The sequence below is a fragment of the Dicentrarchus labrax genome, unplaced genomic scaffold (assembly GCF_905237075.1).
Source record: "Dicentrarchus labrax unplaced genomic scaffold, dlabrax2021, whole genome shotgun sequence".
Taxonomy (NCBI): domain Eukaryota; kingdom Metazoa; phylum Chordata; class Actinopteri; family Moronidae; genus Dicentrarchus; species Dicentrarchus labrax.
In genome coordinates, this window is record NW_026136713.1 from 27751439 (window position 1) to 27776551 (window position 25113).

General features: G+C 40.9%; 1 protein-coding gene across 4 annotated transcripts in view; it reads left to right on the forward strand.

Moving 5' to 3' along the window:
- The first annotated feature begins 404 nt into the window (after window positions 1-404).
- Window positions 405-25113, forward strand: part of LOC127374001 (complexin-2-like) — a 59045-nt gene continuing 34336 nt past the window's right edge. Inside the window, exons 1-2 of one of the 4 annotated variants that reach the window (XM_051418899.1) lie at window positions 405-683; window positions 1695-1813. In XM_051418899.1, the coding sequence (XP_051274859.1) occupies window positions 1783-1813 (31 nt within the window). In that variant the 5' untranslated portion in view covers window positions 405-683; window positions 1695-1782. Of the gene's footprint in view, window positions 684-1029; window positions 1221-1287; window positions 1418-1497; window positions 1520-1694; window positions 1814-25113 lie in introns of those variants that run through there. The other 3 variants (XM_051418900.1, XM_051418901.1, XM_051418902.1) reach the window with 3 other exon arrangements.

A 25113-nucleotide genomic window follows, 5' to 3' on the forward strand; every position in this document is an offset into this window, starting at 1 on the left:
AAAGACACATCCAGCCACTACATATTTCCCCATCATATCCCCGTTACATTCTGAACTACCGTTTTAAGTGAACGCCAAATCCCTCTCTCCAGTTGCAGATGAAGGGGGGGAGGCGGGCTGTAGGACGGAGCAGCCAGACAGCGTCAAGGCTGAATAATTGATCTCTCTCTATCGGTCAGGAGGACGTTAGCGGGACGTTTCTCCCTCCATCCCTCCATGTGTTTCAGTCGCTCCATCCCCATCACTGTGTGAACGGCAAACCCTCCAACCCACCACCACTACCCCTCCTCTACTCCTCCTCTTTCTCTCTACGTGTGTGTGTGTGTGAGAGAGAGAGAGAGAGAGAGAGAGAGAGAGAGAGAGAGAGAGAGAGAGAGAGAGAGAGAGAGAGAGAGAGAGAGAGTGTGTGTGTGTGTGTGTGTGTGTGTGTGTGTGTGTGTGTGTGTGTGTGTGTGTGTGCGTGTGTGTGTGCAGGAAGACGAAGCGACAGGCAGGAGGAGGCACCACCAAGGACGTCCTTTTTCCAGCCCCGGGAGCCGGAGATGCAAGGGACGAGCAGTTAGATTAGCCTGTGCTGCTGTTGCGTGCTGCAGGATAACTTGGAGGGTGCTGCAGCTGAAGCTCTGATCCCTGTTTCGGTGTGTGAGTGTGTGAGGAGGATTTCAGCCAGTCGCCGGACGGAGGTAAATCGAAGCTTGGCGCGGCCGCCTCAGCGCACTCCCGCGGTCTGGGGAGCTATCCACTCGCGGTGGTGCTGAAGCAGGGCGCCGCTCAAACAAGGAAGTGCATGTGCAGTACCCGCTTCTACACCACCCCTGCCTCTCTGTCTGCACGCGAATGCACAGCCAGGTCGATTTTGCACATATTTACCGCGCGCTCACCGCGTTTCTATCTGTAAATACGCACGCGTGAGCCCGCGTTGTTGCTTAGTTCACGCACAGCTTTTTTTTTTTTTTTTTGGAGTGGGATGGCTGTGTCCAATGTCCCCTCCAATGGAGGATGGAAAGTTTTACCACATGATCAGGAACAATACACAGCAGCGGTGGTTTAGTCCGGCGTCCACATGCACGACAGCAGCCCGTCCTAACCAGGCAGAGCACTTGCACCGTGCACTTTCTCAAAAGTCACTCATCTGCGGGCGGAGCTCGGACACGTAGAGGTTATTACTGACTGTCGTGACACCGGCTCCCATCTGACACTACACACTCGCGGATTCTTGGGTAAAAAGCGGCACATTATAAGGAGGGAGGGATGAGCCGTAGCTGCTGATTTGGTCCGTAGGTGTGAGGTGTTCGGCGCTGCTCTGTTGTTCTCCGCTGTGTTCGGATTGGGTTTGAACCATTGACCTTGGTGTCCTTCAGTTGGCGCATTGGATGAACGTGCCTAACACAAAAACACAGATTTTATAAGCTTATGTGTGAGTCCGTGCAAACTGTAACTGGAGCTCAATGTCATTCACAGCACTGATGGTTTAATGTTTGTCTAGTAAACGTTGAATAGGGAGCGTGTCTGTAGTAAAGTGAGTTTATAGTGACCTCCTCATCCTACACAGAGACATTTACATTCAGGATCAGTCTCCCTGTATTGTGTGTTTCTTTCTTTTGCTGTCTTATTGATGCATTTTAGGATTATTCAATTTAGGATTATTGATATTCTTCTAGACACATGCCGTTTTCTGTCATTTTCTTTTCCAGATCTGGCCACAAAGGACTTCTACTTTTCCGGCTCAAGTGAATGTAACATCGCTCGGATAAGGAAGGCAGGGAATTAAAAGCCATCATCATGAATTTCGTTATGAAACAAGCGTTGGGAGGTAAGATCGAGCTTTTTTCCCTCACTGCCAGAGAGAGTGAATCCATGTGCGTGTGTGTGAGTCCGATGCTGTTTCTGCTTTTTATTGTCCTCCAAACTTCTGTCTCACTTTTTTGATATTTACTGCTTTCCGAGTTGCGCTTCTTGATGCGCAAATTCACACATCATTATTCTCCTCAATGTCAGACAGCTGCAGCGGAGGCAGTCAATTCATTTATTTATTTTTTGGTCTGCCTTTCCTGTGCGCGCTTTGCTGGTGTTTTTGCATTTTTTCCTGCACATCTGCTGCTGGCCCGCTGCACACATGGCGCAGCTGGCCCCTGGGGCACACTGAGTAAAGCTTACTGTAACAGGCTGCTGATTTTTAACGTAGACTTGAACAGTTGTGGCCAAAAGGGGATTTCATGTTTCAGCGAGTGCCACCTGCTTAAAACAGGTCTTTGCTCAGGCTGTGGCGCCTCTTGACTGGACGCTGCAGTGACTCTTATCTCGACATGCTGAGCACACATTTTCCACCTGAAGGGGAAAAAAGATAATCAAGGCAGAATCTAATCTTCAATAATTTCGCCCATGCATGCAGGCATGAATGATTTTCTAATTGCTTCTGCTGCAACAACTCCCCGGACATGAGATTATCATAGCAGAGTAATGAATTTTGAAGGAATATGAACTTGTTATCATGTATGAATATGCAGATGGTGCGGTGGAAGGTGAAAGGTCCTAAATGGTTTTCACGCAAAAGAGACGCTGCTTGGTGGTTTGTCCGGAGTGGGCTCATAGAGTGGAAATCAAACCCTAGTCTGCTGCTGATCGTGTCCTCAGGAGATGATCAGACTCTATCTGTACTGAAATAATCTCTATGGTCCTCAACCATCTAAGATTTATAGTGAATCTCCTGAAAACTGTGTTTCAAAGTAAGAGTATTTCTCCATAAGAAAAAGTATACATAATACTAAATAAACAGCAATTAAAGTTAAACATTATTACAGCTGATAACTAATCTGATAAATTACTAATTACCTGTACTAAATTGAGTCTGTAACCTAATCCAAGTATCACAATATTAAAGTAATGTAACTTTATTACTTTATGTTACTTTTGGATTACATCAACAACAAATGTGAAAATAAAGACAAGAGAAAATACATATCAGTAAGATGATTTTTAGAATAATGTAACCTGTAAAGCAAATGGAGATTTTTAGCATCAACAATGTTCAACAACACAAACAATGCAAGCTATAATTATAGTCCTAATATAACAGGCTATGTTTAAACAAGTAAAAGCTGACATTTCCATTCAGCACTGTAGCGTCAAACATCTGATAATGGAGTATTAAAAATGGTTATGGAAAGAGATTGGAGGAGTTTCATCTCATCGCATGTTACCAATCTACCCATACACACGTACTGTTTGACTGTCTGTTCTCCATTACGTGGCTTAATGTAGCATGCACATGCAGTCGTCACTGTTTCCTCCGGGCTGGTCCGTCTCTGGAGGTGATGGTGGGTCTGAGGTTACGTCACAGCAAATCAGTACAGTGCAGCAGGTAGAGATTGAAAAGATGAGGCGGAAACGGCTCCACTCCATTAACCAGCTGCTGAATGCGAAGCTCCATCTTCTTTGTGTGGTTTTGTTGTAGTCAAATGCAGACACAAAACCCCTCTGGCATTAAAACTCTCCTCCTGATTGCGGATGCTTGATGTAAAATGTGGTCACTGGTGTCATGCTGGTGGTATTCTATGAAAAGTGTTGTTTAAGGTGGGACTTCTGGTGTAAACCTACCCAACTTGTAAACGTATTATATGGTAATATTTTTTGGATGAGGCTGACAGAGCGTGTCATGTTGTCAGGTGGGCAGGTGTTTCTCATTATCTCAGTGATACCACAATGATGCTGCTGCAGTGTTTGCCTTCTTACATTTCCCAATGTTTACATTCACAGGACAAGATAGGCCTGATCGCTCCTCTTCTCCCTTTGTGTTTTTTCAAGTCCTGTTCATTCAAGTCTGTAATGTTAAACTCCGTAATGTGCCTTTGACAAACTCTTTTGCAGACTCAATATACGCTGTCATTGATTACATAACAATAGCAAGTTTCCAGAGTCTGCTAATAGATTTTGATCTCATACAGAAATGAATGGAAACAAATAATTACCAGAAACTATAAAATGATATAGCCTTTAATCAAAAATGGTCAAAACATGTATACATGATTTGTAGTTAAGGAGTTAAAACTTACAAACACACAGCCATGTTGCTTTCAGGCTGCTGGTCTCTGTTGCTGTGTTCTGTTTGTTTGTATCGGGTACAGTAGCTGTGTGTTTGTGTGTGTGGTTCACTGTTGGTGGGTGTGTTAGTGGGTGTCCTGGGGAGCTGCGGGTCCCCACCGCCGGGCTCGTACAAAGCGCCTCGTCAACAAAGACGACGACTCAAATCCACTGAACTGTGCATAAAAGGAATTTCACACATGAGGAAAAGCAGGCAGTTTGTGCCAAGGTCTTCACCTTAAGCAGAGTATTTCTTTCCGTCTTGGGGAGCAAGGTTTTTTTTTACGTTTTCTTCTGGAGGAGTAATGAGTTTTCAGTGTGCAGTGGATTAGCTGTGGGCTATTATCTCACGTCTCTCTCTCTCTGTGCGCACTGAGGAGAAACTCACATGCCATCTGCTCCCATCTAGGCTGTGATTTGTATTCTGTCTGTTTTGTACGGTGAAGAGCAAGGTCATCTCACTTGGCACCAAGGAAGCGCTCGTCTCTGTCAACCACGACCCTTTCAGCCTTTGAGATGCAAGTCAGAGATCACAAGTTCCCAAAGTTTTTCATATCAGTCACCCCCAGAAGATGAAGGCTCATTTTAGGAAAGTGTTAACAGTCTGTTCCAGGGTATAAGAAAACACCATGCTGGTTGTTTTTTTGTGTTTTAGCTGGTTTACCACTAATCATGTGGATTTAAGGCAATAATATTGCTTGTGCTTGCTTCGAGTGATAACTACATGTTTTCTCTATAATCTTTGCAGCACAGCTGGTTATGGCTACAAGTACAACAGAACACATATGACCTCAATCAGCTGTTCAAGAAATGTGATTAAATCAGAATTTTAAACAAAATGTTTCTGCGAAATGAATATATTTCAGTGGAATCGCTTCTAGCAACACTAATTTGACAATAAACTTTCTTATTCTTTCTACTTATTTGGCCACTTTCCGTGATCAGGACATTGTACCTCTCAATCGAGACTGATTTAGGATATAAAAACCAACTGGCAGACATTTTCTTGAGACAGGTAATCCAGTTTAGTTAACACCTAAACGCCCTTGGTCCGCCCCCACGTGTTTTAATATATGAATTTTGGTGACTTCACGTAATTCCCAGCATTGCGTCCCCCAACTTCAACCTGAGCAGAGGTCAGATCAATTACAATGACAAGGCCAGTTTTCAAAATGGTGCCTGTATACAAATGAACTTCCATGCTGTGGCTGTGACTTGCTTAGAGTTATTACTTTATACCACAGATTTCAGTCGAATTTGTGACATGGAAAATGATGAGCAGAAATAGCATGCAAAAATGCCTGGTCCTTTAACTTGTGAATAAAATCAGAGTAAATGGAGCCTTTCCTCTTTTTGATCTGGACCTCAATAGAACCATTTCAAGGACTGCTGGAGTCCCTGAACCACAGTTTTAGAACCACTGGCCATAGCTTATCAGTGCCATGGAGGAAGGACAAATAAAGATAAATAAATAATAAAAAGTGATAAGGTCTGCCAGGCAGTTAGAGCAGTGTGTGTGTGTGTGTGTGTGTGTGTGTGCGCGTGTGTGTGTGTGTGTGTGTGTGTGTGTGTGTGTGTGCAAGAACGGGAGAACACGCAGGGGGAGAGGGGAGGATTTATTGCGTATGACATCATCAAAAGTGCTCGTAAATAAAAGTCAGCTTTCTCTCGATGAAGCTGCAACTCCTGCTCCTCCCTCCTCCCTCCTCCTCCTCCTGCCCTCGGCCTCAGTGGAAGAGGAGGAGGAGGATGAGGTGTAGGAGGAGATGAAAAGTGACAAATTGATCTTATATCATCAGCGGCTGACAGCAGAGGTTATAAAGTCGCGCTGCACTCTGGACCGGCAGACACTGTAATCTCTGTTTAATGGGAGATATTCTCTGTCCTCTGCGGGCCTCCGAGTTTCTCTCCTCCACCTCTTTCCTCCCCTCCATTCAACAGTCTTTCCTCAACTCCTTTCTCCCTCTAACACTCCTTCCTCATTCTAACCTTCCTCATCTTCTCAGTCACGTTTCCTCCTATCTTTAGCCCGCCCTCCTTCCTTGCTCCTCATTACTCCCCCTCCCTCCCTGCACAGCTCCCTAACATTCTCTACTTTTACCCCATCACTCCCTCTATCCCTTCTTTGCTCTTCCATCCTTAAATTTTACATTTCTTTCCTCCCTCCCTCCATCCTCCATTGTCGATTACAGTAAATCTAAAGGGGTGAGGGAGTGGAACCTCAATCAGGCAGCCACAGGGGAAACAGGGTTGTGTGTCTGTGTGTGTGTGTGTGTGTGTGTGTGTGTGTGTGTGTGTGTGTGTGTGTGTGTGTGTGATTTAGTGTTTGCTTGAGTATGGCAAGAGAGAGAGAGAGAGAGAGAGAGAGAGAGAGAGAGGAGAGCGAAAGACGGGGAGGGTGGCAAAGTGACAAGAGAGACTGGGGTGGACCTTAGTTGTCGGCTTTAGCTGCCATTAGATGATAAAGTGTAAGTGTGTGTGGGTGTGTGTGTTGGTGGGTGCCCAAGTAAGACGGAGAGAGGAATGATGCTGACACAAACACACAGAAAAACACCAAATTGGCAAGCCGCACACAAACACTGACACACACCACCAGGACAAAACCATCAAATTCAAGCCCAGTGACACACTGATAAACAAAGCTACACACACATGCACACGCACACGCACACACGCACACACACAGAACGAGTGGTAATCAGTGGGATGCGACAGACCTCTAGCTCGGTTTAAAACCACAGCAGGGGAAACGTTCTCTGGTGGAACCGCACAGGCAGAGCAGCCCGCAGTTGAGCCCTTTGCACACAACTACTGGACAAACATGTAAACATTCTCCTTCTGCGTGTCAACAGAAAATAAGCAGAAAATAACATAATAATAGTGGGTATGCTGCAGAGCATTTGGGCAGGATGCACACACAGATACACATACTGAGTCAAAAGAAAAGTCGCACTGCTGTCAGTCAACTTTGGATTTGAATTCCTCTTCGTGACTTGCTTCTTATAGCTGCAATGTCTGTGCAAACCAGCAGTGTTAAAGCTGCACCGTCTTATTAAAACCAGCAGTGTTAAAGCTGCACCGTCTTATTAAAACCAGCAGTGTTAAAGCTGCACCGTCTTATTAAAATGAAACAGTTTGAGCTATGTTGGGTATTTCTGCCTCTGTAGGTGCCTATTTTAAACAAAATTGCTGTGCAGGTAAATCTGACAAGGATGTGTGGTTTTAACATTTATTTATTCATAATAGTTTTTCTGAGGACAAATACTTCTCTCAATGATCTGTTGGCACTGAGCAGCTTCTTAAGTTGAAGTTTGAGGGTTTTGCTCAAGGGAACCTCAACTGCGAAGGTTAAGGCCAGAGAACTGGAACGGGGATCTATCATTTATGAGCCATTCCTCTAACCTTGAGGCCACAGCTGCTCTTTGAATGGATTTCCACAGAATTTTGAGAACAGGCAGAATAGACTGATTGGGTTTTTGAATTGAAGTGGACTTGGGACAATATCACCAATAACTGTGGGATAAACACAGACGGAGCTTGCATTTCAAATGCTCAGGGTGCTGGTAAGGTCAGAAAATCAATTTTTTGTTTCCCCACTGCTTTCCATCTTCAGTAGGGCGTTTACTGTTTTCTCTGAGACCTTTGATACCTAACTCTGCAGTTATGTGGGCATACATGGAGAAGTAGCTCAGATAATTTGGAGAAATCATGACTTTTTCAGAAATGATATATATTCCATGTTTGTGTTTGGAAGGAAAATAAAGACACTCTATAAGGTTACAAATTAAGGGATGAACTTTAATATATTTGTAAACCAATAAACCACAAGCTACATTTTTCACCAGCATTCTACCATCCTGAGTCTGTTGTAATATATGAGACTGTGTAAAACATAGTTAGCAAGAAAGCGCTGAAGTGAGAAGTAATAGACGTCAAGCTTTTGGCTTTCCAAGAGATAGAAGCCTGACTGCAACTTGACCAGACCTGCTGAACAAAAGAAAAAGCACGACCAAACTTAAAAGCCTAAAAGTGGCCAATTATTGGCTTATTATGCCGTGTGGTGTAGGTAAAGGACTAGTGTGTAGGATTTAGTGGCATCTATTTGCAGATTGTAACTAACTGAACACCGCTCGCATCTTTACTTGACCTCGCAATGGTGGTTGAGCACGGAGGCCTCCATGGAAGAGGACCTACCCCCTTAGTAGATAAAAATGGCTCATTCTAAGGTAGAGATAATACAACAATTCTTATGTTCAGGTGATTACACTGATGAAAACATACCTATGAATATTATATCACATTTCTGCCAATAGATCCTCCTAAATGTTACACACTGGACCTTTAAGGGGTACTCAAGCTTACCTCTGACATACAGTATGTCAGACAAAAACAAACTGGTGAACCACTTCCCTTTATTGATCTATAAGCATACACTGTAAATAACCAAAAAGAGAACAAATGACTGTACTACTAATTGCATTATCAACATAATCGCCATGACAACAGACGTAGCCCATACACATTCCTGTTGCTCTTCCTTGTAGCAAGAAAGAAAACACTGAATATCACAACTCTTTGTTGTAACGTATTGTCAACTCATTAAACTCAAATCTCATGTTATGTTAAAAAACTGAAAACACCACAGTTTATTAGCTCCTACAAAAGTGGACATGCTGTAAATACATTGTTTTCACTACAAAGCAGCGGTAGTATGCACACTGACTCTCACAGATATGTAGTTCATGTGAGTCCTGTGTGTGTGCACATGGAAACATTAATTGTGTGTTAAGTGTCAGGACTAATATTGATAGTGTAACTGTGTAATATGTATTGTGCTCTACAAGGCAATTCCCCGTGCTCTGGTTGTGTGGTCACATAGGAGATAAAACATAATTATCCTAAAGGATTAATTAGGATTAGCTGAAGAACCCTGGAGGATATATGGCTATAGGAAGATATATAACTCCTGCATGACCTTACATACTTACTGGTCTCTTCTGCATGTCCTCTCTATCTCTGTTTCCTTTTCCTCTTCCCTTATTTTTCTCTCCTCTCTCCTCCCTCCACCTATCTCGCTCTATGTCCACTCTCTGCTAATGAGGCTGATATGGACTGTGTCTTTATGAGTTTTGGGCATGGCCTCTGTCTTCCTGCTGTCTTTAAAAGAGCTGAGGGACATATTTATACACACAGCCTTTGTACAGCTAGTGGAGAGTTGTGAAAACGTAATCGTTTTCCCTTTTTATGTTAAGCTTTGATTTAAAGAACGGGAACACGGCCATCCTTGAAGCTGAAATAGGATTTTAATGCAGTAGCAGTCGTGTCAGCGTGACTGTAATATTACAACATGTTATTAATGCCCTTCAGCCCTGCGCATAGACATCAGAATCACTGCTGTTTGCAAATATTGTTTGGGAGATAACTGTGTTAGGGAGGGTAGTAGATATATGGACCTGAGTTAAGGGGTTGTGTTTTATGGCATGGAATGTCCTAATTAGTAGGTGGGGTCAACAGTAGGTCAAAGTAGACAAGGCCATGGAGAGACCTGGACTTGACATTAGTAAAATAAACAGGACACACCGGGGTGTTCACTGTTTTACGATGTACTGAGATGGATATAAGGGAGAGCATTCTGGAGGACTAGAGAGAATACTTGTGATGTCTTCTCTCCATGCTGCATGTAATAAAGTGTCTTGATTATCACACCGGCTTGAAAGTTCTTCAGAGACTTAGCACCTCTCAGTTTTGGGAAGAATTTCCACGACAATTGCTTAATTTTTTTCTACAATGCAGCTTGTGTGCCACCGACATACGTGCACACTTTGCAAGAGTTTAACCACAAGCTCAGATAACATGATGTCATTTCTATATAGCGCCCGCTTCCTGCTGGATTTCCTATAAAACCTTTGCGCATGGGTGGGCTGTCTCTGTGAGCAATTCAAATGAGTTTCTTCACACTTAACTGGCTTTCGGCTGACTTGGCACGTAAGAATAATGTTTCATGGCGGATATCAACCTATTTTAACCCGATTCGCAGAAATGAGCCAAGAAGGGAGGCAATGTAATCCTGATAAATTGATGTTCAGTAATGATATCTGCCCTCTTCAGACACCTCCACTGCACAGCATGGTGGTGTTTCATCATTTACGGTACAGAGCCTTACCTTGGGAAAAAAAAGGATAAAACATAGATGTTAAAGTCTTTTGTGAACTAAAACTTGGCTCCAACTGCATTTAAATGTTTGACTCTGAGTTGAAGACTTTTCATGACTGATATGTTTCATTTTGTTAAATCTTTACTATTAACATTTTAACAAGAAATCAGTGAGACATTTTCAGTACGACTGGCAACATATAAAAAGTTGAATCATCTATCAGCAGAGTCAGCCAATATGTAAAAGCACACATATCTAATTTTATAATAGGCCAGTCAATGGAAATGTGCTTAGTTTATAATAAGTTCATAATGTGGTAATATAATTAGGTGTAAATATATTATCAGGAGACAATGCTCATTATCGTCTGGTATAAAGGGATAACAGCTCTTATATCTGCCAGGACATTAAACTTCCAATGCTCCTCAGAAGTCTTTAAAACTTTACCAAGTGTGAGTTGAAAAGACAACCTCATTCTTAATGAAACTTTGAGTTTACTATTGAAGTAGATACAACTGGCAAATTTTAAAACTTTCCTATAAGTTATTTTTTATGAAAGTGAGCTATAGAGAGTAATGGTGAATCATTAGGAAAAAATTATGTATTTCTGTTGGAAAACAAATACAACTTACTTACTAAACAATTATTCAGCAAATTCAAATGAATATACTCAAATAAGCATTCAATTTCCTCTCAAGATTCTTGTTTATGATCCAAACTAGCATCCATGGAAGTCTTAAGCTGCTGAGGTGAGTGACCCAGCTGAGTCAACGCACTGAGATAGAGATAGAGAACTGCATTTACTGTGCTTATTCTTATCACAAGAGCACTATACAGTTTAACAGAATTGGTATTATTTCCTTTGTATTGTTTGTAACCATCTATGTAAGTTAAATGGACCAACGTCTCAAGCGTAGCTTCAGTACGGCTGCTGATAATATTCTACATTTGTTTGCCATTTGACAATTTCTGCTGTTTTTTTTCCACCACAAATATGGGTTCAAATTTCAGGTATTGCCTCCAAAAATGTTTGCTTAATCGATGAGGTTATTTAGTTTGACAGGTTACAGGAAACACAAGGTTACTGCAAACATTGTACAGTAAACTTCACTGGAAAAGAAAGAAAGGAAATAATAAATATATTCCAAACTTGTATTATGTACATTATCAAGAACGTAACACTATAAAACTTGAATGTACTGCCATTTCTGTTTGCAAGTCATTATGCTGAAATATGTGATATTGTATCACTGTGTATTGTATATTAAGGGAAGATAAAGCAGGCCTGCCAGTATATCCATTAACGACTGTATGCATGCTGGCTTTTTTCATCTACATTTCTAGTTCTCGCAGATGTTAGACCAAAAATCACACAGAAGTATGTATTTATACTGAATGCCCATTTTGTCTATAATCAGCCCACTCCTCCTCAGAGCTAACTGCATGTTTATGAAGTCTGGCCCTAAAATTATGCTTTCATAACACTTTCATAAACAACATCAAATAGGAAAACAGAACCAAACCTGCAGACTCCTTTTTCTTCTCAGGCACAAGTCCTCCACAGTGTCAGTCTGAAGATGATTGATGTATTGATATTTTATTTGTCATCACGGTCCAGAAACTCACCCTGAAGGTCTCAGTGTCACACTGTGTGTGTCATTTGTGTTATAATCATGGTGAAGTGACAGTGACCAACCTGCAGGGATTTTCTGAAACTCAAGTTACAGACCACTGTCTTCAGAGGCAGCTATGTCCAAAAGATGTAACTTATGAATCCCCCTGAAGCTTTGACAGTCAGGACTTTTGTCAGCAATTAAAAGGGGAATGTAATATCTTTTAATCTGGGTTGGTTCTGGGACTGTTTGGGGTACACATGCACTTTTGCAGCAGCATTGTTGGCAGCTTACTCTTGATAGAGATTAAACAAATTCAAGACAAAGGTTAATGAATGACTGAAGAATTTAAGTATACAGGTGTTATCCTTCAATTGTTTGTTTTGCTGAAAAGAAAAACTAAAGACAGACAAGTCTGAGAAAATCTATATTGAAAAATGTTAAAATAGAAAATCCAAAGCTGAGTCAACATCCACATCAAAACAAGTCTGTAACACATCTGACACACAGACTTCTACACCCAAGCAGACGGTCTCTGTGCAGTGCTGAACTATATTTCTCTTTTATATAATAATGGCAATTGATTGACATTCTCCAATCTGTGTGGGTTTTCTGCCCTGCAACAGCCTGACGGGGGCGGGCAGTCCAACTACTGCAGAGGGAATCCCTATGTGGCTGACGTGGCTGTCAATCAAATTCTTTTCATTTGAAAAGTCACGCATTCTCCATGCTGAAACAGTTGCAAGGAAAGGAGAGGACTGGACTGAAAATACCACTCTATAATGCAACGCTTTAATGTTTAATGGTTTCACAATGTATAAGCAAAGGCGGTATTTTCTCCAACTCACTCACTCATAACTACTATTCCTTAGTGTGAACTAATGGTGGGATTAGACTATGAAACATTTAAAGTCTGTCCTCAGATAAAGTTACTATGGCTACGTTCACGCTGCAGCCACAAGTGCCCAAGGACCCAAATCAGATTTTTTTGCAGTGTGAACAGCACAAACCAGATGGTATCTGATCATTTCTTATTCGGATTTGGGCCACTTTCATACGTGGTCCAAATCAGAGCCAAGCATTCATTTGGAGTTGTGTTTTTTGGCCACTTTGATGAAAATAGGTCTAATATTCACTCTCCCCTTAGCTTTTATTGGTCTCCACCAACTCCTGAGGGAAATATTGGACTCTTGAGCAGCTAAATGCGCCACTACTAGAGTACTAGCTAGCTGCTATCTCTGTTTGTCGTTTGGTGCTTGGCAGGTAGCGTGCAGTGGATTTCTCACTGAACACATGCTTGCTGCTGTTGGAAATGTGGCTAAGAACACTGGGATTGAACTGCAGTAAAGCTACGGGTTGTAAAACCAAAACAATAAGCTGAAAGATGCTAAACACTTTGTAAAATTCTATGTGGGTTCGTCACTACGAACAACTCCTTTTCTTTTGTAGCTGATACTGGTGTCATAGTTATATTTCTAAATATAAATGTAAAAATTTACTTTTCCAGCCTTAACTGCATATTGTTTTAAGATTCAGCAACTGATTTAGATTTAAACTTTGGCTAACTAGTGGGAATGAGAACCACAACTAAAAAGATCATGCATTCATTATAATCACAATTATATCGACCAGTGTTGTGGTCATAATTCAATTTTTTGCTCATCATGGCCAGAACTAATACCTTGATAGCAGAGCTTCTGTTTAATTTTGTTTTATTCTATTAAAGAGATAAGGCCCTTTACCTTGTGTGAACCTATGAGTGATCACATGTCGCTGGCAAGATCTCGCTACCAGACTGACATCGGTGTGAAAAATAAACACATGTACACACAGCAAACACACAAACACATCAGTTCTTTCGCTTTTCTGTGCTAATTACATCTCCAAATTGTTTTTGTTTTTTTTTTTCCTCCTGATCTTGGTGGGGAGTTCAGAGAATCAAAACACTCTACCTGCACTGCCGGTGAGCTGAGAGACACCGAGCTGCATGAGAGCCGCTGATGCTTATTACTGATTCACGCTTTGACCTAGAAAGCAGCTAATAGTGTACGCTGAGGCGGCATGACACTTAACTATACGCTATGGTGAGAGGGATGACTGGATAGCACACATTAGCGTTATGGAGCACCCTCTCGATTGTGTTGTGTGTGTGGTTGTGCATGCATGCAGTCTCCTGTAAATCATCATTATTCTGCAGGAATGTTGCTGCTCCCATTTGGCTTTTTTTTTTACTGAAATTTCCGGTTGACTCAGTGCTCTCCCAGGTGTTAGCCTATTATTTTTTTTCCAAGTTTTTATGGCTCTCAACTGACCATTTTCAAATGTAATATAAAATGTTACAGCTATAAATGACACCATCTGTGCACACGTCTGCAAGTATAGTTGACTTGTGACCTTTGACATTCTCCTCACTTGTGTTTATAATGGGTTCTGCTGTTCTTCATGTTAAAAGAAAAGAAAGAAGCCTTTTATCTTGGACAGTAAATGGTGTTGCATCCTACAGGTACACACTGGCATGCTTCCAGTCGTATCTAGCCAGCTGTCTGGGTGGGATTAAGTGGGGAAGTCAATGCACTTGAAAATGTTAGGGTTCATCCTTTTTTTTTAACAAATTTGGTCTTATTTTCATAATTTGCCATTCCTGTCCTTTATGAAAACTATAATTTACAAATTTAATTCCTGGGATCTGAGTCCAACAGGCCACGGAAGGGAAGTGAGTATGCCTGAAATGTCAGTTATACTGTCAACTGGTTAAGCCCAGTTTTTTTTTGTGCATTGAAAATAACTATGCATACATATATGTAATCATCAAACTCATGCAATGGAGAGAGAGATTTTTTTTTTTTTAACTGATGTCTGACTGCTTATCCTTATCTTTATGTTCTAATAATCAATAAGGTCGATGGTCAATGGGACAATGGCAAATAAGGCCCAGACAAGAGGTTTTTCATCATACATTTATTGCTTCTTTACAAATGAATTCCTGAATAACTTTTAGAAGTTCCCTATTTCATTTAATGAAAAGAAAAACAAGTTCTACCATTAGTATTGTGACTTGTAGAGCAATGTACAGTAGCAGCTAATGTATAGGACAAGCTAATGGACCTCCAGCCTGTGCTGCCAAGGTTTCATGCAGGTATGACGATGTCACTTTCTCAGACAAATAATGGATGAGGCCCTATTTAATGCTGCATCCTCTTTGGGAAAACAAGGCATTGATGGCCATCAGGTAAATTATATTCTTCAATACAACAATTTCCCTTTTTTTCATTTTTGTCATTTTTTATTTTTTATTTTTTTTTGTGCAGGAAATTGGAACAATAATGTATGTCTGATGTGTTTTTTCCACAAAGAAAGGATACCTTTCACATTTAATCCTTAAAAAGTAATCTCCTCCTTCTACCTCATTAAAACTTCCAGAATCTCTGAATATGGAAATGTTGTTTATTTCTAAAGTTTTCCTGCTGGACACAAGATGTCTCCTCCTTCACTGTAAAGTCCATTCTCAGTGGATGTGCACTGGTGGCTTCAAGTTTCTACATCACACTGTACAAGTTGCATACTGCTGGTTGACTTTGCACAAGTACACAGATGGAGCGCAGACAGAAGAACTGGCCAGGACAGCAGGTCAGATAACCCAGCAGCATCCAGAACTTTCTGCAGGGGTCAGCAGCTGTACACTTGACACACACACACACACACACACACACACACACACACACACACACACACACACACACACACACACACATACATACACATTGGCAGTGGCAGGGCTGTCTGAGCTAAGGGCAGGAAGAATCAGTGATGTGTTGTGGCCTGCTGAGGCACCAGGAGGATCCTGATGCAAAGAGACGCTGCCTGCTGCTGCGAGACACACACAAAGGGGCGTGAAGTTATCAATGGCCACCACAGGAGCGGTAGAAACTGCAGAGTTTGTTTTCTCCCACACAAGTTGGGTCGTGTAGTGCGATTTTAAGCACACGGCAAAGAAATCACTGAGTCACTGTTGATGCTCAGCAACCCTTAACAACCCCTGCAGATGTACTGCGGGCAGTTTGTGCAATCAGGCTGCAAAAATCAACTTATTGCTCTGTTCCTGATGATGAAACATGCACTCATGAACATATGCCTGTCCATCAAAAATGACATAAACATAGATAAAGATGTGTATATGCTAGTTCATTCATTAAACAAGACTCAGAGACATATTCCCTGCACACACACATGACGTGGGCAAATATTAGAACTCATAAAAACACATGCAATAAAAAGGACAGATGTACAGGTACATGTTATCATACAGAAACACACTCATTCAAAAACACAAGCATGATCAGAGACACACACAGCAGCACATTAGTCGCACACATGCACGCCCCAGATGGGCTCCCTCTCTACCTCTGCAGTGACTGTGCTGTGAGGAAATGAGTCATCTGTTTGGCCTGAATGTGTGCACCTACATTATGCAACATCACTGTGCCAACCTCCACTGTCCGTTTATGACGATTTAACACCAAACAACCCCGTTTAGTCTGGGTCAGGAAAGTTGAACAGACAGTATATATATATATAGTAGTATTTTTATAATAACCTCAGGGACAAATGAAAATATAAATATAAGAAAATTATACACACAAAATTATAATCAGCTCAGCCAATCCTATTCTCAGCGTGACCTTATAGAGCTACAGGTAATTAAAAAGTTGACTGCAAAAATATTTTTTAAGACTTCCTTTTAAAGCTGCTCTGATGGCAGAAATAATCTGACTGGTTGAGTTGAGCATTAGTGGGTGGAGCCAGGGAACTACATGGGGCAGGTTAGCTTCTTAGCAATCTGTAATAAAGTTGTGAGGTGGGAGGAACTGCTAGTAAGTTTTCCGCATTGTAAATTTTAAGTTGAAAGATTTATTTTTTAGATGTCCAACATAGAAACACTGGAACCTGTTAACATACAGTTTATCTTATGGGATGTATATGACAAATAGCTTTCAACACTACAATACCCATAAGCTTTAGCCACTACTGCTATGGAGAAGAAGGCAGTCAGAAACTGTAGCAAACACTAAAAAAATAAATAACTCCTCCTACACTATGACAAAGGCAGATCTCAAGTCAAAATACCCAGAAAATTTATTTATAAAGTAAAAATGTTTTTCATTTTGGATCATAGCATTCATAATCTTCAAAGCACTGGCATACCTGGGTAGCTAAAGCATAGCTAGGTGAACTTGAAACAGCCTGGTTAAACAGGCTTGTGATGTCTTTAATGGTTGGACAACATTGTTTGCACTATTTATATGAAATAATATTATTTTACCCTTACTAAAATGTATATATGAAATTATGCAAAAATTGCAGTTGCAGCTGATTAAAGGAACCACTGTTGCCTAAAATAACCCTTGTGACGTCTTCCCTCCTTAGATAACCACTAATTTTCCCCTTGGCTCTCTGATACAACATGCTGGGCGGCTCTGCCCAGTGAGAACAATGTGTAATTCTCTGGCGAGGGCAAAAAGCAACAGCTGACCTTCACTGCACCTTCTTGACCAGCATCCAAAATGGCCGCCCTCTTCAATATGTCACCTTGGCATAAAATGACCGTCCAACCCCTTGGCTTGGGTTACGCTGTCATTAACGAACACTTTGGAGGATTAAGAGTGATTCCCTTTAAGTTGCACCGTGCACCCACTCACACACACACACACACACACACACACACACACACACACGTACTCTCCATTAAAAACAAGCAAAAAGGCTCATCAATTATGTCTACTGCAGGCAGAGCTGCTGTAGGTCCATTAAACTGTGTTGCTCCATTTGGTCTGCTGGATCATTAATCAGAGCACTTCTACTGTCTGCTGCACACTGTCTCTGCAGGTGTGTGTATCTTTACCCCGCACACTTGTTTTCCACCAGAGGTGTAGGCGGTGCTGTTGTAGGTTAGAGGCGTGGGGAGGGTTTGAAGGCACTGAGATTTCACTCAAGGTTACACCAAGGTCCGTGTGTTTATCTTCGCTGTTACTAAAAGCTCTGGAGGATTCATAACCTGAAACCAGAGCTTTTACAACATCATCGACTCTAGTGATGAAACAAATCGTCTATTTCTAATTTCTATTGAAAACCATGTATCCGTATTTGTTTTGTGTGGGATATACAAGAGGAATCTAAACCTTCAAACTGGATTGAGGGTTTAGCAAATACAGAAGGACAGACATCTATGGGAAATATCTTCTTTTTGCCAAATGACATGCAAACACACTCCTACTGTGATAATACTCTGCGAGCTACAACAACACACACCCTCCTGGTCAAGTACAGTTTTATATAATGGATGAGGTTAGCTTGTCACCCAAATTGCATTTGATTGGATAAGTGTAGGTACAGTATATGTCCCGAGTTCAAGATGAGTCCAATATATTGTAACATTTTACAGGAAGAAAGAGAGAGCAATTATGATATAAAAATAAGTAGATATAAGTATAAAAAATATCTATCTTTTCACCAATTCCAGATATAGATATCTGAACAATTAATGAAAGGACACAATATTACTTAAGCCAGCTTGATAATGCGGGGGTCCTTGAATGCATCAGTCGCACAGCCATCACTAGAAGAATGGGCAACTGCTGCTCATGTGACCGCACCTTTAGAGCTAACAACTAATAACTAATAACAACATCATAATATTTATCTCTGCTTTTAATGATGAATCTCCTCTTCTATATTCTACAGATAAAACTACTGCTGGTGCTCCATCTTACCAGTTAATTGGTGTTAACAGCATTCACCTGGCCTCCCAGGTGTAAATCAGTCCCTGATTAGTTGGCAAGAACAAAAGCCAGCAAGACTCTTGATCCTATAGACTAAGTCTTCAGTCTACATTGAAAGCCAATTAAATTTTGCACTGAATTTACAAATCAATCAGTGCATTAAATATTCAGCGCTGCATTAGTGCCTTTAATGCTCTTCCCAGTCATGTTCCTATATTACAGGTCTTTAGTTTATATATGTTTCTCCACGTGGTGCACTATAATCATTCCCTTTTGCAGTCCGAAAAGTTCAAGCTTCATGTCCTGCTGTTTGTCATATGCCGAGTGTCCTGAACAGCCCTTTGTCCCAAACACTGCCAAGGTTTCTGTGGTTTGATTCCCACTGGGCCAAGCCATGCGGAAAATGTTAGGCACTCACAATATCGTATGATTCTGTGGATTAATAGCTTGTGGTATTTGGCCCGGTAGCAGTGAACTGCCAGGAGAGAGGGACATGTGGCCAAAGGGATGGTGGTTAAGGTTCGGGGTAGAACGCACACAACAATGGCCTGACTCTGCTGATAAGATCGGGGCTACGTCATCCACCATCTGTCTCAGGGAAATTCCTCCTTCACTGCTCTGGACAGAGCAACAGGAGCAGAACATAAAATGACCACTGAGGTGCACACAAGGAGGCGAAAATTATACAACAAGGTAAACACACAGGTAAACACATAGCGAGGATTTAAAATGTGGTTAAAAGTGCCTCATTTTTGATTTTCCTATTTCCTGTGTGCCTTCCTGATGTGTTTTTAATTAGAGTAGAGGGCAAAGTGGTGAAGGTAATTGCACTTTTGATATTTTGATCTGGCTTAGTTTGATCTTAAAACCCCAAATTGGAATTTGTCAATAAAACCCAACTGCAATAGCTCTATTTATTGTCTTAACTGCAAGCCATTGTACTGAAATACAAAATCAATCACTGTCTCCACACCTGGTGTACCAACATGACCAACCTAAATTACTGAATAGGTCGATTACCAGTGACTTCCAAAATGACATATATGACCGCTGGAGAGTACCAGTGACAGACCTTTGTTGTACCGAATCTTTTTCATCACATGGTTAATGTTGCAAAACAGTTTCTGTTTAAGCACCAAAACTACTTGGTTAGGTTTAGGAAAAGATCATGATTGGGTTAAATATATAAGTTAGTTTCCCGTGTGAAACCAACTTATTTTAAACTTGCGTAGATAACTTACCTAGTGTCACGTAACATTGACATTAGGTTTCACTTGGGACATGAACAACACTATATAGCCCTTTTTCTGGTGAGGACAGATGCATAGGAGAATAAGAGTAATGCCAAGTAAGGTAGAAAACTCCCACACACTGTCAGCACTTACTGAGAAAAGCAACGCCTTTTGTTCAGTCACACAGTACACCTACATCACGGTTGAAATGCCAAAACGGACAGCCAAAGTGATTAAACATTGGCCAAAAAATGTGCGGTCAAGAAGCATACGATTCACACAGACAGGAGAATAAAACACACACAGAGGGTGAGGTATAATGGCTACCTCAGTTTGACAAATTTAATACAGCAGTACTACATAATGAGGTGTCCTGTAACCATTTTTTTGGGTTTGTTTGCAGTCATTTTAACCTGTATTTAGGTCTGTTTCTTCACAAGTGAGACTTAATTGGCAATGTAGCATGAGCGAGAATTACAGTTGCTATGGTTACCAACAGTTTAATATACTTTGTGCATTTATTTATCACAGTGGTTAAGCTGTTCATCTCATCTTTGTTTGAGACAGACACCAGCCTGCAAATAAGAGAGATCAGTACTGTATTTTGTCATGGTATACAATTCTAAATCCCACATTGTGCTTGCTATAACGTAATGTTACATTGTACAAATGGAATAGTACCATTGATTATCTCTGTACTGCAGATAATGAGTGTGCACGCACTTTTTGTAACTTTATTCTGACACCAGACCAGACTGCTGTTCTCAGAGCTGTTGGACTTCTTTTTTTATCCTACAGCTTTGAGTGCTTTCAGTGGGAGTTTAAATGCAGTTTAGGGGGAAAACCCCCAGGCATTTTTTATTTTGTTTTGAGATTACTGTAGCTGGAGATTTTCGTGCATATCCCTTCAGCGCTGAGTCATGGCACGATTCATCTGTCTCCCAGCAAACTCCTGAGCTCAGGTGATGACTCTGGGGAATCAACTCACCAATCCCGACACTGACTCTAAGCTTTCAAAGGCTGAATGTGCTGTCCACAGCGGGCTCCAGTCTGGGTTTTTATACATCGCTAGTGTGTGGTGAAGCACACATGCACTTTGTGGACACCCACACACCCAAACACACAGTTGCCTGCAGCATTTACCTTTGTAAAGTTACTTGTTCAGAGTGAGTGGGATTGCAATGCAAGACAATACTGTGACATTAAAAATGGCAAGAAAGTACTTTAAATTACAATTACATGTATGTTATTTCAGTCTTGAATGCTGAATACAAACCCCTCTACTTATGCTGCATTTATATTATACATACTTTTAACGTGTGGTGCAATATCACTATGAAAACATCATTCAGATTATTTTAGGTAGCCATGAAAGCAGAGAAAAGAAACAAGTATATTGGACAGGTAAATCAACTGTGTACTGTGAAAGTGTTCCAATTTATCGCAGAGGTGCAGCAGATCAATACTTTAAAGGCTGAATTGTGTGACAGCAGAAAGGTTTTTTGCACAACAAGCAGTTTAGAAAAAAAACTTTGTAATAGATCATAGCTATTTGGCCTTTCTCTGTAGGTCTTTGAAACATGGGCTGCCTTTCTTCCCCCATCAGACGTGAATAGAGGAGCTCGGCGCTAAAGCTGAAGGTCTTGAAGCCACATCGGTTACTCTGCTCACTGTGAACCTTTGTGAAGGTACACAGGCTCGGGAGATGTGGGTGTTGAGAAAAGGCTGCCAGGCTGCCGTGTGTGTGGGAGTGTGAACTTCTGTTGACTGCTAAAAAGCTTTATGAAGTTTCCTGGAGCATTCTACCGAAAGAGCAGCAGTGGGCATCGGAGAAACCAGGTCGAACCATTGTGACTGGCTCAGGGGTCACAGGTTAGATACTCCCTTTAACTGACTCTGACTCCATATCTCTTCATAGTCCTTCAGGGGGGCTTTCTCCTGTGCTATTCTTATCTGCACGAAAATAATCCGACAAATTGCTTTTTGCAAATTGCAGCAGAAAATGGCCTTACTTGTATTTTTTGATATATGAGCTAACTTGCATGCTTCCACAGTCTGAGGAACTGGGCCTTTGCTAATACCATTTTCTCAGTTAAACATTATGGGCATGGACATATAAACAAAAGGGTAAACTCAATCACTGAAGGCCAGCTTATAGAACTGAGCAAATACATATCGTCTGTAAGACACCAAGCCACTGAAAACAGAGCAACACTGGAAAAAAAAACAAAGCAGACATAGAAAAGAAGCCAACTGACACAATGGAGCTCTAATTAGTTTGCAGATGTGAATTGGATGGCAAATGTCTCGATTTTAGGGACGGTTAAATGTGTCACTGGCAGCGAAGGAGAGAGGCATGAAATTAGTCTTCTCACATAGCTCTTCTAATGAATCACTGAGGACCATCCAAAATAACATTAAGGTGCAAATTTAACATAACCCCCACATTTCTAAACACCTCAACAAGACTGGAAAATCAAAGCACTTCATCAAAAAGACTTAAGAATTAGGGGTAGTGTTGACATGTGTGTTTCTGAGATGCAAGGAGTTGTTAGAATGAGAAATTTAGTAAATTTAAGGGGACAATATAAGGTTGAAGAGAACTCTGAGGCTTTGCTTAGTATTCATCTCCCAGTTCTATACTACCTACTAGGACTTCACTAGTTCACCACAACAAAATTGGACGTTATCAGTTGAGTTTGCCCTTTACTGAGGCAGTGGAGGTACCCCATTCACTATACAACATATTTTAGGATTAGGCTGCAAAAAGCTAAATATGCATACTTTTAGGACCAGTGTGTAGGGTTTAGTTGCAGATTACATTGACCTTAGGCTAGCTTGGCTTAGCCTGTCCAAAGATAAGAAAATCTGCCTACCAGCACCCCTAAAGCTCACTAATTAGCACATTAAATTGTTTTATGGGCGGTTTACGTATCAGACGTAACTTCCTAGAGTCTGCGCTGGTTGCCTGGAAACTGGAAAAGTGAGAAAGTATAATCAGAAGTCAGTATGGGTACTAAAATCGTATCCAATTGATGAACACTTGTGTGCAATATAAAAAATAAAATGGAGGACCTGCTCACAGTTGCCAATAAATAAATAATGTTGGCATATGGTTGTGCATACAGCTCAGTCAGTGGCATTCTGAAGTTTGATGTCTTTCAAAAATGGAGAAAGTAGAACTTTAAAAACGGTATGTACATACTGTATATTGTTAGCATAAGGTATCGAATTAAATGCTCTCTCTGCTCCTTAATTGTTGCGTGTTATTAGTGCAACATGTTAGTCCTTGGAAATGGTTTGTCGTGCTGAACAGTAGGACGTGTCTCGCTGCAGATGGTGTAGGGTGGGGCTGCCTTTCACCAATTCTAGGGTGCAGTTTGGTAATTTATTCGCTCATGGTGAACGTGTCACGACTGAAGGCGAGGATGACGACCTCCTGTCAGGCATTTGATACCACCTTGCTGCCCTGAAGGCTGCCAGGACACACAGACAGGAATAGATGTTGTATGATTGTAAAAGAACAGTGGAGACAAACCTTTGCAGTGAAGGTCAGCCCGTCCATAGGCTTCCAGACTATCACCGACTCAGTGCTAACACTTCACATACAGTTAGTGTGACATAGCTGAAGGCACCTTGCTGACTCCCTGGAGGTAAAAATGATAGAATCAATAGCAGCCTTAGGGTCATGCTGAGGAGGAGAATTGCTCTTTCTATTACCAGAGTGATTATGAGAGTGAATTGGCAGCTTTGTTATCAGGGCAGCGCACAGTTCAGACATCAATGCCAGTTTTTGTTCTCCAAGACAAAGAGAGGAGATATCTGCTCAATCCATATCTACAGTGCTACAAAGAAACATGTCCTACAGGCCAAAAGAGCAGAATAAAAGACGAGCAGATGGAATGCTATTGAGATGACAGCAGCAGTGTTCTGTAAAAGCATTGTCATTTAAAATCATATACTGTAGGTTGGCATATACAATGTTTTTACCAGAAACCTTGACTCAAAGATGGCCTAATTTTCTGGATTAAACCCATTTTCACTCAAATGTTATGTTTCCATGCACCCAAAATATTTTGTTTGTCCGCTTGCAAGAAAATTCTGATCAATGAAAACGGTGAAAGAAGCCTTTATTGTGACATTGATGGCCCAGTAATAGAGGGTGAGGAGGAAAAGAAGGGTAGAAAATGCAAATGTGGTGCTGATTAAGCACAGTTAATCAACAAATTGGTTGTGTTGCAAATTATATTTTTAAAACGTTATTACTTTTGACTGATAACTGACAATTTTTCTTGTTTAAAAAAACTTTTTAGATTTAGATCTCAAATTAAGTAAATGTCCTTAAAATAATGCACGAATGCTACATTAAATAGTATTTTTACAGCTTATTATATTTTGTTTCAGTTAACATAGGGCCTCTGGTTTGTATATTCAGCATGACTCTGTGTTCCAATACATTCATTGCCTTTACAGCTATGTTCACACTGTGAACAGTGGTTGATGAAATTCCCTTATGATTTCCTGTCTATTTTCTATATCTGACTATTGGACCACTGTTCAATCTGCCATTCAATGCATAAAGCCACAGGTGAAAACACATGAATTTAAAACAGCATAAAATTGAAATATTGATTTACAACTATTTTGTATTAAATAAGTGCTATTACTTGGAGGTGGTTATCTTCAGAGTCAAGTCATGACTGAACACACAGAAAACCTGCCAGGTTTCATGAAGGCAATTCATTATTTAGCTAATACAGCCAGAACACAGACATCATAATTAGGCTAAAAATGTCTCTTGTGGAAATATAGCATTGAGTGAGCATTTGGCGTAAAGTAAGTCAATAAGTATCCATCAAATGTGTCAATATCCATACTAAATATACCAACTTTCATACAAAAAACTGTAAGTAGTTCTTTGATCATTGCTCTGAAGCTCAGTTCTGAGGCTATTCTGTAAATAGTTTTCTATAGCAACCTCCAATTGCTTTATATCAATTTAAAGCTTAGTCCCACCCACTTCAGGCTTAGGCACCACCCACACACTGTTTAAGCCCTGTGCAAGTATGGATACGAATGCAAATAATTCAGTTGTGTTTGGCTATATTTTAATGTATTAAAAGTTGTTTTTAACTGCTTATGAAATAGTATCAATTTACTAAGGGTATGCAATAAAGACACAGAAGACCCACCAGGTTTCACATGGACTGATGGTCTTCAAAGAAGTTTGGCTATTCCTATATAATTATTCTTAATAC